A 16586-nucleotide genomic window follows, 5' to 3' on the forward strand; every position below is an offset into this window, starting at 1 on the left:
GTCACCGGCAACACTGGTCTGAACACTCGCGTGAGCGCGGTGTGCACGTGTGCTGCTTGTCATCTGTCTGAGGACTTCACTCCTCGGAGCAGGGGCCCCACTGTGCTGAGGACATTCATTCTCAGGATGACGGGCCTGCACCTGCTGAAAGCGTCACAGACAGACTGGAGGAACCAGCGGGTGGTCTCGGGCTGGACTCCGATCGGGGGATGGGGTTCTACGAAGGACACTGTGGGACAGCTGGGGTCACTGCAGTGGGCCTCACACACCCGAAGGGCAGGTTCAGACGGGAGGGTTGGGCCTGCTCCCCGAGTTGGTTCTGTAGGACTGACGGGGGGAGGCCTGAGAACGTCCACTTCTAACGTGTCCTCAGGTGAAGCTGCAGCTGCCAGTCTCGGGACCACACTCTGGAAACCGCAGGATGAGACACACTGCACAGGCCTTATTTCCAGCCCAAGCTGTGGTTATGTGTGTGGTTATGTGAGAAGCGTGCAGAACACCAGGTCTTCAACTTACTCCCAAATGATTCAGAACACAAACGTGCAGAAGAGAGCGATGAAGCAAATGTAGCAAAACGCTAACAACTGGTCAACATGGGTGAAGCAGGTCACTGTCCAATTCTTGCAACCTCTCTATACATTTAAAATAATTTCAAAGTAAAAAGTTAAAGAACTGACATACACCTCGTCAATCCAAGGTTACTGGAAGGTGAATGCCTCTCTGCAAGCTTCACAAGCACAAGAACAGACGATGCTTATCTGAGTCGACACTACTGTCCTACACGGCACTGTGTGTATCTCTGAACTATTAATAAAGCTCTATTTAAATTACCAGAATAAAGAAAACATTAACTGTCCCTTGACCAATTTTAACTGCTAAAAATATTAAGCCACATCATGAGGTCAAGACTAAGCTGTCAGAAATGGTTCACTAAGGCTAGGTAACACAAAATAAGTAACAGTGAACAACTAGGGAAAAACATACTTGTGTTCACGCATCACTCTTACCAAACACGTCATCATTTGTAGCCTGTGTTTTCTTCAGTTCTGAAGTGAAAATGGCCTAAGATGCAGACAGACTTCTGAGGCTGACAAAGTCCACTTCAGACAGCCCACCCGGCTGCAACCCCCATCCGTTCACAGGCCACCCCCACAGCCACAGGAGAACACGGTGGACGTGGTCAGAACACCCACCACTAAACTGGCACCGGGTACACAGACAACAGCCAACACTTCACTGACCAAGCTGAAGTGGTCAGTGTGGTAAGACGCAGTCACGCACGACGACAGGGTGCACAGGCGCGACGCGCTGGGAGCGTGTGTGCAGCTTCCTTCGACCCCCCCAGCCCCCCTACCTTGAAGCCCAGCAGGGGGGGCCGGGAGCAGCTCGTCACGAACTTGAGCAGCTTGCGTTTCTCGGCGTCTGTGAACCCCTCCACAACTCTCCAGAAGACTCTGATCACGGGGTGGTCGGCGGAGTAGCCTCCTGTGACAAAGGGAAGAGATGTCCGAGGACAAGCAGGGGCCCAAAGCCCGGCTCTCCCGAGGGCGCCCAGGCACGAGCCGCAGGAGCGGCCGCGGGCCGTGCTGGCCGCGGGGACCACAGCCACCATTCCGTCCTGGGAGGGGACGGGAGCCTCAGAAGGACAGGCACCAGAGGCCAGAGCGAGGAACCAGGCCTGCGGCTCCCGCTGCCGGCGCCCGGGGCCCGAGAGCTGGGAGCCCGCGGGGCGCGCCCCGGCCTCTGCTGGGCAGCACATGCCCAGGCCCAGCAGCGGAGGGTTCACGGGCCGGTCACGCGCCTGACGACGCAGGCGCACTGGGAGCCTTGTTTTTAATAGGGCTCGCTGCTTTGCCAACAAATCTCAGTATCTAAATTCCTTTTATCAGCCGGCCTTCTGACAGTAAGGCACAGACCACGTCTACCCGGCAGCCCAGCCCACAATTAGACCACTGTCCTGAAGTGTAATGTCTGCTACTTACAGCTTTTAATCTAGTTAAGTGCTTCCTAAAACTGAAATAATTGCCATATATTGTTCCCTCGTTGATAATAGACTCCAGAAATAACATCAATAAAATATCTTAAGTGCATTAATTGGCACCAAAATGAATATGGTAATATTTTAAACCTATTTACTGGAATAGCTAAGGTCACTAAAGGTACGCGTTCCCAGTGCAGACAGGACAATGCAAACTGCCCAAGACAGCTTCTTGGCGAAGGGAAGGCTGGACTGATTTCATGTCTTAAACGTAAGACTCGACGTGACCTGAGGTGTTACTTGCCTTTACAGGCGCATCAGAGCCCAGACTGGCAGCAACACAAACTAACTGCAGAAGTGGAGACGCACGCACACACGTACACACACGTAAGTAACCAACACCTCAACCCACTTATAGAACATTTCCATTTCCTCAAAAAAACCCCACGTCCACCCCACCGACAACCACGGCCGCTCTCTGTGCCTAAGTGTGCCCTCAAAGAGGTTTCGACTGAAGGAAACTAGGCCCACACGCTGCGTGGGCAGCGCCCACTGGGGCCACGTCCAGCATCTGAGCAGAACGGCCCTGGAGGGAAGGCTGGGAGGAGACTCAACACAACAGGGGGTCTGGAGAGGTTTCCCTTTTAAATTGGGGTAAAACATGTAACACAGAATTTTGCACAGAAGCCATTTTCAGGTGCATAATCCAGAGCATTAGCTACATTCACACTGTTGTGCAACCATTTCTGCTGTTTTCAGCCCAAACATTTTCTTCACCCCAACAGAAACCCCTGTGACCACTAAGCAGTAGGTCCCCTCCCTCTCCCCAGGCCCTGGTGACTCAGTGGCTAGGAATCTGCCTGTTCTAGGCATTTCACATGAGGTGACTCACACAATCTATGTCCCTTTGTGTCTGGCTCACTGCACTCAGCATCATGTTTTCAAGAGCCACCTGTGCTGTAGCCTGTATCTGAACGTCACTCCTGTTTAAGAGTCAGTAACATTCCGCCGCACGTTCACGACACACTCGTCCAGCCATTCACCTGCAGGTGGACACGCGGGTGTCCCACCTCCTGGCTACTGGGAACACGGTCTCGGTCTCCGGCTCCAGTTCCTCTGGGCACAGACTCAGGAGCAGGGCTGCTGGGCTATACAGCAATTCCACGTCCAGCTTTTTGGGGAACTGCCAAACCACCTTCCACAGGGGCTGTCTGACAACCCCAGCAGCAACGAAGGAGGGCTCCAATCCCCCTGCATCCTTGCCAGCACCCGTCACCGTCTGTGTGTGTGTCCGTGTGTGTAGTAACAGCTGCCCTACCACACGTGACCTGCTCCGTGGTCAGCGGTGCCGAGCGTGCGTCTGGGCGCGCTGGCCACGTCACCTTCCCGGGAGAGAGGCCTATGCCCGTCCTCTGCCCCCCGGGAACCGGCTCGCTGCCTTCCTGCTGACCCGCGGGTCTTCATGTGCTCTGGATGCCAGGCCCTTACCAGACGCGTGACCTCCAAGCATCTCCTCCCCTTCTGCAGGGGACCTTTCCACTTGCTTGATTCTGTCCTTTAATGCAAAGCCTGTAATTCTGATGACGTCCAACTGATGTTCTTCTTCTCTTGCTGCTCCTGCTTTCGGTGTCATGTCTGAGAATCCACTGCCAAGCCCAAGGCCACGAGGACGTGTCCCTGCGTTCTCCCAGGAGCTTCAGGGATGAGAGTTCTTGATCCATTTCGAGTTAATTTTTGTGTGTGGTGTGAGGTGAGGGTGGAGCTTCATTCTTTTGCAAAAACCCCGTTGTTCCACAATTAACTTTGAAAGTAACTGTAAACCTTCCTGAAGAGGTTCCACCATTTCCCACTGCCACCAGTCAAGAGGGTTCACATTTTTTCACAGAGTAACACTGGGTATTGTCTGTCTTTCCGGAACATTCTAGAGGGCGAGTAGTGGTATCTCACTGGGATTTAATATGCATTTCCTTAACGATTATTGGTGTCAAACATCTGTCCACGTGCTTCCTCTTGTTTGCTTACCAGACATTCTTGTGTATCTTCTGAAGTGAAACTTTTTTTTTGCATATGTTTTTAAATCTTGGTTGTCTTATTACTGAGCTGCAAAAGTTCTTTATATACCCTGGACCCAGGCCATTATGAGACGTATTACTTGAAAATGTTTTCTCTTAATCCATGCCTTGTTTTTTCTTGCTCTCAATGGTATCTTTTGAAGCACAGAAGCTTTAATTTTGAGGAAGTCCCATTTTCTATCGATTTTTTTCTGGATCATGCTTTTGGACTACAACTAAAAACTCTGCCTGATCCAAAAGTCATGAAGATTTCCTCCAGGAAGCTCTTTTGAAGTTTTGCAGTTTCGGCTTTGCCTCCAAGTCTCTGATCCCGTTGAATGCATTTCTGCATGTCTAAGCTCACTCTCCTCCGTGTGCACACTGTGACGCGCGCGTCAATTAACTGTGGCCCTGAGGGTGTGTCTCTGAGCCCCACTGTGTCCATCCGTCAACGTGCCGCTGTTTGTACCGCTTTCAGTGTCTGGATCATTGAGGCTTTATAGCAAGTCTTAAAACAGAGCAACAGTCCTTCCACTTTGTTTCTACAGAATTGTTCTGGCTATCTTAGGTCGTTTACATCTCCATATAAATATGTTTACTTATTTATTTTCATAGAGGCACTGGGGGTTGAACCCAGGACCTCGGACATGCTAAGCACACGCTCCACACTGAGCTATAACCCCACCCCCCTATTTAAATTTTAAAATCAGCCTGTTGATTTTCACATTTCAAAAAGCCTGCTGAGATTTTGAGAAGGACTGCATTTAATTTGTAGATTAACTGGGGCGAATTACATTTTGACGAGTCTTCCAACCCATGGGACGGACTGTCTCTCCGTTTACTTACAGCTTCTTTAACTTCTCTCGGCAATGTTCTAACCACTCACACTGTGAGCACCTGTCTGTTCACTTACTGGACACTTAAATGTCTTCCTCTTAGTCTTTCATCTTCTTAAAGAGCAGAAGCAGCCAAGTTTAATTTAATCAAATGCAAGTATTTCTATGCAGTTCAGTCTGCAGTTTTCTCTTTTATTGTCAGTGGGGGTTTCTTGCTATCACTTTTTTTAAAAAGCAAAGACCTGAAGCAACCCAATGCCCCAAAGTAGAGACTTAAGAGGACAAGCTGTGAAGAGAAAAAAGCAAAATGCAGAACAGTGCGCACACAGCAGGAAGATAAGGGGCAAGCGTGTGTCTGTGTGTGGCACATGGTGGGCACGGGTGGGGAGGGACGCAAACGCAGGAAACAGGACACGGAGGGGGACGCTCACTGTTCACCTCGCTGCACAGTCTGGGTTTTAAACCATGTCAGTGAATCAATCACCTGGAAACACAACCATCTGTGGCATTTTCAGAAGCAGCCAGCAGTGGCAGCATACCTGAGTAGTTCGTGAAGGACTTCAGGTCCTCCAGGCTTATGGGGACTTGCGCACCAGAAATCAACACCTGGAAAAAAGATTTCAGGTCATAAACTCCGAGGCAGGTGTTACGCAGCCCCCGTCCCCGAGCGTGAGGAGCGCACCTGAATCTCCTGCTGGTCGAACATGCGCAGCCACTCCAGACTGACCACGTTGGCCAGGCCCTGCCGGAAGGCCAGGCAGTGCTGGCGGATCTGCCGGTTCAGCCTGTAGTCGGCCACCAGATGGATGTACGCGATCCGGTTGGCGCTGGTCACAGGGATGTCCTTCCCGCCCAGCTTCAGCTCCACCACCTGGGAGATTAAAGCAGAGCCAAAGTTCGGGAAAACAAAAGTGAGAAACAACGACGTCACGGCAACCCCGTGGGGCTGCTCCGCACATGAGCGCCTGGGTGGGCAGCAGCCGCACAGACGTGCCCCTGCCTGACGCTCGGGGCCGGCCCTTCACCCTGCCCTGCGGTCATCACCCACCCAAGTGTCAAGGGACCACGCAGCAATGCATCCGCGGCAATTCCATTCAAAAAACTAGAAACCACACAGGGCAAAGCTATGAACCGAATGCTCAACACGAGTCAGGAGGGTTCATTTTGGAGAAGACAAAGTGTGAGGCACTGAGGTGTGGTGACATGATCGCTCGCGTCTGTCCGCATCAGCGGCACCCGCTCCTCCCTGCGTTTCTGTGCTACCGCTGCAAAGCACTGTAGGTGTGATTTAAAGGGTGGTGGCGAAAATCAGAAGTAATTCCTCAGCCCATGTCTCATGTGTGTAAAAGAACGAGAAAGAACTTTCTTATCACATTTAAAGACCCCCACAACCTGTGGGCTAGCGTCGGGTCAGGAGTGCCCCTGGAAGCCCCCGAGTGCTGGTGGGAAGGCCCTGTGGGGCGGACGAGGGGCCCAGCCCCAGGGCCACCCTCGAGACGTTCCCTGGGCCCTGCACATCATCGCTGAGATGGTGGTACTTGCTTTGCCTCTCTTGGAACTGTGGTGGCAGAACCTCACGTGGACACAGCTGACCGAAGAAACCCCACAGCCACAGATGTGCGAGCCTAACTCACGGGGGCGTGCCTGAAACTCCCCAGCCCGCTGGCACTTAAACAGCGGACACGCGTTCTCTCCTGGGCGCACCCGCACTGGGTGAGGCACTCTACAGAGAAGGAATACACAGCGCATCCCAAATAAGGGCACAAAGGCGCTCCCGAGCGCGCCAGCAAGGGGCTACCGCGGCGCAGGGAGGGAGCGGACGAAGCCTGTCTCGAGGCGCCCGCCCTCGCACCTCTCCCGGGAGCCCTGCACTCCCAGTGCAACTGTGACACCCCCCCACCCCCGGTGACGGCATGCCCCCAAGGTTTTATCACTTCACACAAAGGCTATTTGAAAATCTGCTCGAGCCTCTACTGAAATCATCCTAGCCTGATGGTTTCGGGACCACCCGCAGTGTGTGCCAGACGACGTGTCACTCCTCGCCACTTCTTGTCCTGTCCTGAGTGTCAGAACCGCCCGGTGTAAGGAAGGGCTCTCGTCACCAGCCATGGCGCCGGCTGCTCTGCGCCAGTACCTCAGCTATCACCCGCGCTCCTGTAAGTGGATTCAAGGCAGGGAATAGACAAGGATGTGCTGAGTGACCAGGAAGACAGAGGGCCCCTGCGGGAGGCAGCCCTGGGGCCCCTGCCTAGTCAGACAGCCCTGACACCTCCAGTGATCCGAAACCGGCCGCACCGTGGCAATCTAAAGTCCTGTCTCGGGCTACACCTAAAAAGCTACATATGTTAAAATCGTATCAAATCTGTCCTAACAGTTCCGTTCTGAGGGTGTATTTAAATCTTTAAACCCGGAGCTGGAGCAGCTCTTAAAGCACGAGCTCTCCTCTCTGCCAGCCTCTGCCGACACTTCACGGCACTTCGGAACCACAGGCCCGGCCGGGACCGCTCGCCTGGGCTCATCGCGCTCTCCTGACAGCTCACATCCTCCCAAAGAGGAAGGGCTCCTGTGACTTGCCCAAGGTCACAGAGCAAGGCAGCCACACCAGGCCCTGAGCCGGGTCTCGGGATCAAGTTCAGCGCTTTCCTACAGGACAGCTGATTACTCATGGGTCCGTCTTAAACCCGAGCATCTCCTCGGGGGAAGACGTGTGTGTAGATCAGTCGTCTAAAATTTCACGTTCGTTTTCACACGCGCTAACGAGCAGCTGTATTGATTACGTGAAAGAAAACAAATTTGAGAGCAACAGCACTCCTTAAAAGGGAAGATTCACGAACACAGCATGCCGACATCATGAAGTATCTGCACACCACAGACCTTTAAGTCGTGGTACTCTGTAAACCTGAACCTGCAGAGGACTAGGTTTTTTATCAATTTCTACAGAAACCCCGTGAGATCTCCCCGAACGAGGTAAGTGGCTTTCATTTTTCCAGTTGAACTCTTCAGTGCGATTATCCTCGTGCCTCATCATCCATAACCTCTCCGCTCAGGGGGAGCTCCCACGACTGACTGGGACATCTCAGCGTCACAGTGTCGCTCTGAGCGGATTACTCCAACGTGACCTCTTACATGTGCGACGTTTCACTGCTACCATCTACCTCAAAAGGCACATGGAAACTCCCCGTCAGCGAAGGCCTGGGCAGGTCACTGGAAAGCCGGCGGCCTCAGGCACGTGTGTCGCTGCCGAGCGCCGCCATGAGCAGCAGCACTGCCGCGCCCGGGGAGATTCCCTTCCGACAGCGACAATCTTGAAAAAACCTGAGTTTTGCAGAGCTGATACTTCAGCTCTACAGGACAGAAGAAGGGGTCGAGTCGAAACCCACCAGGAGAGCTATGGCCGTGAGCGCCCCTCCTCACGCTGCGCTATGGCGCTGGTGCCCGCTCAGAGACGCCCAGCCACCGCCGAGGGGGCCCAGGAAGTACTGCTTCCTTTATTCCTATTTCGGACTTAATCAGCACCCATTTCTGAAATAGGTGGTAGCTTTAAAGTCTAAGAAACAGACTGAAAATTCAAAGCCCACAGAGACGATCATTTAAAACATATCCCGAGAGTTTAGGTCCTAGGCTGTATAAATCTTTGTGTTCTGAAGACATCACAGTGGTGTACAAACCGCAGGACGGCTGTGCAGTCCGGAGAGGAAGCCAGTGAAGACACCACATCTCCGAGTTTTCCCGAGGAGCGCTCAGGACCACAGCTCAGCGCTGTGCTTTATCTGCACGATGAGACAGCACTGCACGCTCAGGAGGACGGCTGTTGTTTAAAAAGAAGGACCACTGGGCTCTGGTGGGAATGTAAACAGCATGACTGCCGTGGGAACCTGCACGGAGGCACCTCAGGAAGGTAAACACACAACAGCCACGTGACCCAGTGATCCCACTTCCGGTGTCACACACACAGCAACTGAAAACTGGGCCCAAAGAGATTCACACCGCAATGTCCACGGCATCCTCATCCGTGGCAGCTGCCACAACAGTAACGCCCACAGGCAGGCGGATACACAAATGTGGTCCATCCACACGGTGGAACGTCAATCAGCCGTAAAAAGGAAGAGGCTCTGACACCTGCCACCACGGGGATGGGCCTCGGGGTCGCGATGCCGGGTGAAGCCACCAGTCACATCAGGACAAGGGCTGTGCAACTCCACTTGGGGGTGCCGAGAGCTGTCGTGGAGACAGAAAGCAGACGGCGGTGTCAGCGGCTGGGGTGGGGGAAGTGCAGCACGGGAGTGCCCTGCCCGCCCCACCCCTTCTCTGACTCAAATAAAATCGACTGAGTTCAAGACACTGATCTAGAGAACGCAATTTTAAAGATGAAAATTACAGCAGAAGTCCTCTCATGAAAACTTCTCATTGCTTAACCGAACTGGTTTCTCTGAATTCCAGGACCACCTGCTCCCAGGACCCGCCCTGACTCTCAGAACCCAAACCTCCGCTTCCTCAGACAGGAGGCTCAAACGTCCACATTTCCCTCTCATTCACCTGCCTGTCAGCTCGGGCTGGCCTGCCCTGAAGGGCCCTGACCAGCTGTGGGGTAGACGAGACCCTGGTGCAGATCCTGGATGTGTGTCCAGCCTTCCTACAAGACCAAGGCCTCACAAGGTTCTACACGATGACAGGGTCGAGCCCAGACTCCCGGGGACCCGCCCACCATTCCAGCTTTGTCCACCCACACGGGGAACCCCTCCCCACCCTCCACGGCCCCTCCCCCTGAGCTACCTGGCTGTGAGCTACCAGCAAACCACACACATCTTACGACAGAGTTCGTATCAGCCTCTTGTTAGAATGCACGCGCCCCCACAGGTAAAAAAAAAACAATCTCCCACGCACAGCACAGCGCAGCGGCGACTGCATGGAGCGCTGCCATGAACGAAGGGAAAAGAACAGGCGTGGCGGTAAGCAGGCAACGCGGTACAGAAACCACCAGCGCTGCGTCAGCCCCAAGTGGCCAGCGTGTGTTTACCAGAGGCTGCCAGCGCTCGCGCTCGCGCTCTGGGGTCAGTGACCACGTGGGTCAGTGCACTGTCAGTGCTGACTGGACTGAACACTAAAGATCCACGAAAATGATGCTTTTAAGTTGGCAAAGCTGACAACCTTTGAAAACCTGGATTAGAAACAAACCAAGTAGTAACAAAAAATTAGAGAAACAATTACAAAGCTTAAAGACGCTATTTTTGCAGTTAAAAACCAACTACCAGATTCAGAAAAGATTATCAACCTGTAAGAACAGCAGAAAGCATGCATCTTCCCCATGAAAGAGATGTGTTTGTCTGAAAACCAAATTAAGTCAGAAAAGCATGAGTTGGTTACTTTTTTTTAGAGTCAGATTTTTAACAATCTAGCTGAAAATGTATTACAAATCTACACACATAAGATGATTTAAAAATTTCAAATAGACATCAGGTCACATCTACTCTTGGACACTTAATTTTTAATCTACCATCTCTCCTAGTAAAGTATTGCATTACTACTCATTAACACATTACATGATCAGAAAGTTAAATTCACCACAATCCACTCTTACTAGAATGTTAAATGAAAGCACAATATAATATAGTTATATCTTATAAACACAGTTCACTCAAACTTTTACTAAATAAAGCATTAATATTGACTGGCAGAATGAAAAGACACTTTTGAAAATGGGGATAGTGCTGATGGAGAAAAATCAGTAGGAAAAGAGAAATTAAATGACACTGAGAAATACAAATTTAAAACGCTAAGTGAAATTAATCAGGGAGAAAAAATTCATGTTGTACCATTCAGTTAGTCAAAACTGCTCTTAAATTTTAATATTCAAGTGAATTAATGCTTAACCCTTATGGCCACTCATTACCTTCCCTATTTTATCCAAAACTGACTGGCTATTATTGTGCAGGGAAGCAAGAGGCATTTAAAAACACTCAGGAACATAATGATCCAAGTTGGTTACTTCGAAAGTCTAATAAGAGGTATTAACAAGTATGACTTCAAAAGTCCTCACCTTGATCTGCCTGAACGCATTTTTTAAAGTTCTGCAAACTGGAGTCCATGCTGAAGCAGACAGAACTGTATAATGAGCTCCACGCCCCCACCTGCAGCTTCAGCAGGCGTCACCTCGTGGCCGACCCCCCACGCCCTCACCTCCTGCCGTGTGCTCAGCACGCTGCAACTCTTTGAACGCAAACGTCCAGGAGCTCACACAATATCCAGCGAACGTGCCTGCACACAACAGGAAACTCGCAGGCTTGTGACCACAGCCCTCGCTCACCTGTGCCTCTCCGAGGTCGTTGTTCACCACAGTGAAGTTCAGCCCCAGCTCCTCCACGTCCCCTTCATAGCTCTTGAGAAAGAGCAGGTTCCTATACACCTCCGGGTCCAAGGAGGCCAGGTGGTGGATGTCCACGTCCGCGCTGGTCCCCAGCAGCTTGGACAGGAAGAAGCCTGCGAAGGGCAGCTCCACCAGCATGTTCTCGTAGAGGGCCTTCAAACAGAACAGCGACACCACAGTTAGCACGTCGCGGGACTCTGGTTCTAGGCTTCCTCGAAATAAGAAACGGGACGTCCAATTTGATATTTAATGGAATCCTAAGAGCGCAGATACTTTTTCTCTCGAATAAGGATAAGGATGGTGGAAGCTAATACCTGGTGAGCATTTACCGTGTGCGAGGCCACAGTTTGACAATCAATATACACATTCACTAAGTAGAAAACTCTGGAACAGACTACCGAAGCATGTTAGGGATGAGGCACCAGTGGGGACTTTTCAGAGCCAGGCCCTCCATGCTGTGAGGGGCCCGCCAAGCACTCCCTCTGCAGGTGCACCGGGCTGCTAGGGCTGCTGCAGCAAGCACCACAACCTGGGTGGCTACAAACCACAGAAACTTACGGCTCAGTTCTGGAGGCCAGAAGTCGGAGGTCAAGGTGTCAGCAGGGCTGAGGAGGAGCCTTCCTGCCTCTTTCAGCTTCTGGTGGTGCCGGCGTCCTGGGTGGGCCCTGGCAGGCAGCTGCAGCCTCCCAGACCCCACCTCTGTACCTGCTGTCTTCCCTGTGTGTCCGAACCACCCTGCCTCCACTTACGGAGACGTTGGTTGTCAGATTCCAGGACTCCCTCTAACCCAGTATGCTCTCAGCTTAGCCTGATTGCAAACGCTGCCTGACTTCCAAGTGGGGTCGCGTTTGCAGGCACAGAGTGTTAGGCACTTGAGCGTTATCTTTTGGGGTCGCAATTCTACCCACGATGGTAGGCAGACCACTCGTCCATTCTGCCTTCACAGCACAAAAGGAGCACAAAGTGTGGACGAGGGAGGGCCGCCGTGTGCCAAAGCTGAGTTTCATGTAGTTTCCAGCGTCAAGAAATACTCTTCTTCTTTAGGTTCCCCCCCCCCACCCCCAACCGTCAGTGGAAACAAAAACAGCATTCTCAGCTCCCTGACCGACCACACAGAACAGGAGGCAGGCTGAACCTGGCCCACGGGCTGCGGCCCTGCCAGTCCCTGCTCTAGAAGTGGAGGAGCTGGGCCTCGGAGCTCTGCGAGGTCTGTCCAGATGTTATGAGCCAGCAGGTGACAAAACTGGCTTCAAAACCCAGCTTCCCTGACGCCCAGATCAGTGTTTCCACGTAAGTCGCCGTCTGCCTTTCCATCGAAGGACAGCAATGTGCAATGATTTAGCATTTATTTACACTGAAATACCATTTACAGACAGTAAAATGAAATGCACAATCTACAGTGTCTGCCTTCACCTGTGTAATGGCCACTCAGACCACAACAGAGCACATTTACACTCTCTCCCCAAATCACGAGTTTCCTCAGGCCCTGCAGTCAGCACGGCCCCCAGGTTAACCCCGTTCTGTAACCACCACAGGCAGGCCTGCCAGTCCTAGAACGTCGTGACTGGGATTACACGGCAGCTGTGCCTTTCCATCTGTCCTCTGCAGCGTGTTTCTGAGGTTCACTGTTACTGCTTGTCTGTTACTTACTTACTGCTGTGTCCCGCCTCTCCCTAGGCCCCCAGCTCTGGCTCTGCGCAGCGAAGCTGCCAGAAGGGTCGTCTGTGCGCATCTCAGTGGGCGTGTGCTCTCATCTCCCCTGCCCGTGTCCCTGAGAAGGTCTGGAGACACGGAAGTACCCGTATGAGACGCTGACATGCTGCTTCCTGGAATACGAGGATTCCCACGTGAGCAGCAGAGCAGGAAGGTTCCAACCGGTCTGCATTCCCACCAGTTGTCAGTACTGTGACTCTGCTACGTTTTAGTTGTTCTGCAACTAAAACGAGGCACCTCACTGTGGTTCTGGTTTACGTCTCCCTGGTGACCGCTGGCGCTGGAGGACACTACGTGTTAGGACTACCGTGTGGATCCCTGGAGGTCCTCCAAGGTGGGCGAGAAGGGAAACTTCGTAAGCTCCCAGCACAACGGCAGGGTCCGCCCGGCACGGTAACCACTCCCACGGCCACGGCCGTCACACGCGACGAGCAGGCAGCAACGTGCCGCACACGTCTCGGGAGCACGCCTGTTACTTCATTCTCACAGCTGACGGCCCTGGAAGCCACAGAAAGTCTTTCTTGGCAAAACGCTGCAATGAAAAGAACAGCTCCCCTTGCTGAGCGCGCCCCCGCGTGTCCGCCGCGCCCAGCGGCAACCCGGCTGCCGCGCGAGAGGGACTCTTACACGGGGGTCCGGGGAAGCCCTGCGTCCCGCACGAAGGCCGCTCTTGTTAGAAAGCGGCCAGTCTGCACAGACGTGTCCCCGGCCGTTCTTGGGGACGCTCCTTCCCGGTGGGGCAGGTGGGCTGTCCCCGCACTGGGTGGATGCGGAGTGGCAGCGGGGTCTCGAGCACAGGTGGCCGTGAGCTTCCTCTGACTGAAGGGCAGCCTGTGACCCCAGCCCAAGACAGAGTGACCCCAGCCGGACAGACAGGGAGGCGTGAGGGCCGGACCCAGCCCCTGAGAAGGGACCACAATGAGCTGCACGGTGCTACACTCACGTCCTCTTTAAACCACCGCCGCTGCCCTGTGTCTACAGTGGCAGAAGAGACACGTGGTTTGCCCTGAGGGGTAGTCATTCAGCCGGACGCCAGCTTCACAAGTCGCCCTTCCAGAGGCTGCCCGATCACGTCCACACACACTGAATGCTAAACACGAGGGCTCACTGAGGCAGATCTGCGTGAATTAACTCCCACGGGAGTGAGGCGCTCCCAGACAGCCAGCACCCCGCTCCCTGGCTCTTCCCTCTCACACGAGACGCCCAGCCCGGGAGGGGCCGCGGCTTGTCCACGCGCGGCAACCCGCACACCCCTGACCCTTACACACCCACCTCGCGCTCTCACACGCATGCCCCCCCTCTTCCCAAACCACCAGAGAAGTGCGCATAACCCGCAGAATGACATCTTAGCCCCACCCACTGGCATGACCGGAGGAAACGGGAAAACGGCCGTCACACGTCCTCTGGGAATTGGCGCGCCCCGAGCAGCACCCTCTCCTGGTTCCCCGCCCGCCCGCCAAGCCCACGGGTGTCTGTGCCAGGTTTCCACGTGCGACGTCCCTGTGCTTTTATCCGATTTGAAGACTAATGATTACCCAATTAAGTTTGAAGATGGCAAAAAAAAGGACTTCTTAATGAGAGAATGAGTAATAAAATGGCAACTAGCACTTAAGTCACCTACTGACAATGAAAAGAAAGAGCTGTTGTGAAAAGCCAGTTTGCTTCAAGTTAAGAACTCTAGTACTATTAACCGGGAGCACTTACAAATCTCATCACTTCTAAGTGAACGATGACTTCAACGTGAGGGGCGCATTTTGCATAAGGCACGATCGACCCCAGGTGCTGAAGAGACGCCTCGTCTGTACAGCGGACCGTGAAGCAAACCAAACGTGTAAATCACCTGGTGCTCAATATATACGGCCACTGTCCGCCATCTCTGCATTAGTAACAGTAAACCTATGAAACCCGCGAAAGCTATCAGGGCTACCTGAATTTTAAACAGAAATTCCACCGTGACTCATAAAATGTAAATGCATAGGTATAATTTTTTACATGAGGCAGGTTTAAACCTTTAGAGCATTTAATACACAAGCACTAATAAATGGTAGCACTAAAAACCCTGACTGCATCAGCTAAGTGGCTTATAAATTAAATTTCCATAATGTATGCAACCGGGACACAAATGTAAGCATAAATCAAGGTATTTTCTAAACACAGGTTAATTACACAACTTCAAAAACTGCCTATTTTTTATGCAAAATAATCCACTTAGCATTTTTCACACGGGCCTTTGTCCTCAGCCGCTGCACACACTTGTTCCTAGAAACACATCAGTAACGCCCGTCGTGAAAAGATACCAATAGGTGCATGGAAACAACCTGCACGTAGTTTTCAACTGCCTGTCTTTTATGAGTGTTTATAGCTAGAAATTGTGCCAAAATGATTTGAAATAAAAAGGATTAATTATGGTAGAAGCCTTTTAATATAAGTGAGTGCAGTCGCAATGCAAATGCAAACCGCGGCACTGTCGTGAGAATAAATTGAGCCGCACCGAGGCGCTCTGTTTGCTGCCAAGTAACTCCAGTAATTTACTACATTAAGAATCAATAAAAAAATAATGCTTTTCAAATGCATCTCTATCAATCTTCAGGTAGTTCTAAAGTGAACATTTATAACTTAATCTAAAAACTATATCAGAGATGTCTTGTTTTAAAACCACTCTAATTGAGCAAGAAAATAATAATTTTAATTATTTCAGATCACGCTAACCTTGGAGTTCAAAAAATAAGAAAGATCCGTAAAATCAGGATGTAAGGTGACGGTGACACACTGTGTGGCTCAGTAGCTGTGCTTCACAACTAGTAACTGAGAGCTGGAACTCAGTCTCGCAGGGTGGGGGACACCGTATGGTGCCCAGGCATTTAACACATTTCTTAAGTGCCAACCATGGGCCACAACTGACCTTCAGGCTGGAATTCTGCATCCACGAATTTGCTGACAAAAAAACATTTACTCTCTTTTGAGCCATCTCAGGTTATGCAGAACCATGGAGATGTCAAACCACATTTCACACCCGCCGCCCTCCTGCCCCTCTTGCTCCTTTAAGCCTCTGCCGGCCCCTGCTTCTCAGTGACACGGTGTGTGCCTGCGCCCAAGCCCCCTGGGGACAAGGGGTCCCACCAGCCCTGGAAGCGAAGGTTTCAGGAGGAAAGACTTTAACTTGTTCATCGTGACCGATCATCTGCACTGAGGGTCTGACAGCTTTACCCCAGGAAACTCCTGGGGATGCTGAGTGGGTGGAGGTGAAGGTCCACTCCTCCCAGCCCATTTTTCTAGTGGACACCCAGGAATCCGTCCACCGTACGGAAGCAACTCTGACCGGTGGGAGTGGACCTCCCGCCCCCTCCTCCCAGCTCTGAGGCTCAGGTTCCACCAGAAACGCCTCTGCTCCCCCTGCCCTGCCCACAAGAACATCTAGAAGATAGAGAACTTACACCTTCAAGGCCAAAGTCACCCACATTCCCATCTCTGCCCACAAGGAGTAAGTGTCAGGAGTCTGCGAACAGCTGTTCACTTCCTGCCTCTGAAAAGAGATCCATTAAGGCGCCCCACGCAGCCAAGAACTTTTTCCATAATTAAAAGGCCATTTTTCAGGTCTGAAAATTCTCCTTTTACCAAACAGGACGATGAAACACCAGAGCTCT

General features: G+C 52.2%; 1 protein-coding gene and 1 long non-coding RNA gene across 3 annotated transcripts in view; one reads left to right on the plus strand and one right to left on the minus strand.

Annotated features, from left to right (window-relative positions):
* The window catches only part of UBE3C (ubiquitin protein ligase E3C), a 100402-nt gene that overhangs the window by 5497 nt on the left and 78319 nt on the right, over positions 1-16586 (minus strand). For both annotated transcript variants that reach the window (XM_032482976.1, XM_032482975.1), the window contains exons 19-22: positions 11170-11382; positions 5548-5736; positions 5405-5471; positions 1355-1485 (exon numbers count right to left, since the gene is read on the minus strand). In XM_032482976.1, the coding sequence (XP_032338867.1) occupies positions 1355-1485; positions 5405-5471; positions 5548-5736; positions 11170-11382 (600 nt within the window). The remainder of the gene's footprint in view (positions 1-1354; positions 1486-5404; positions 5472-5547; positions 5737-11169; positions 11383-16586) is intronic.
* Positions 1372-10602, plus strand: LOC116664758. The gene is made up of 3 exons (XR_004321161.1): positions 1372-1505; positions 7747-7751; positions 10592-10602. It is a non-coding gene; the product is annotated as an uncharacterized LOC116664758 (long non-coding RNA).

This window comes from Camelus ferus, chromosome 7, assembly GCF_009834535.1.
Source record: "Camelus ferus isolate YT-003-E chromosome 7, BCGSAC_Cfer_1.0, whole genome shotgun sequence".
In the NCBI taxonomy this organism is placed as follows: domain Eukaryota; kingdom Metazoa; phylum Chordata; class Mammalia; order Artiodactyla; family Camelidae; genus Camelus; species Camelus ferus.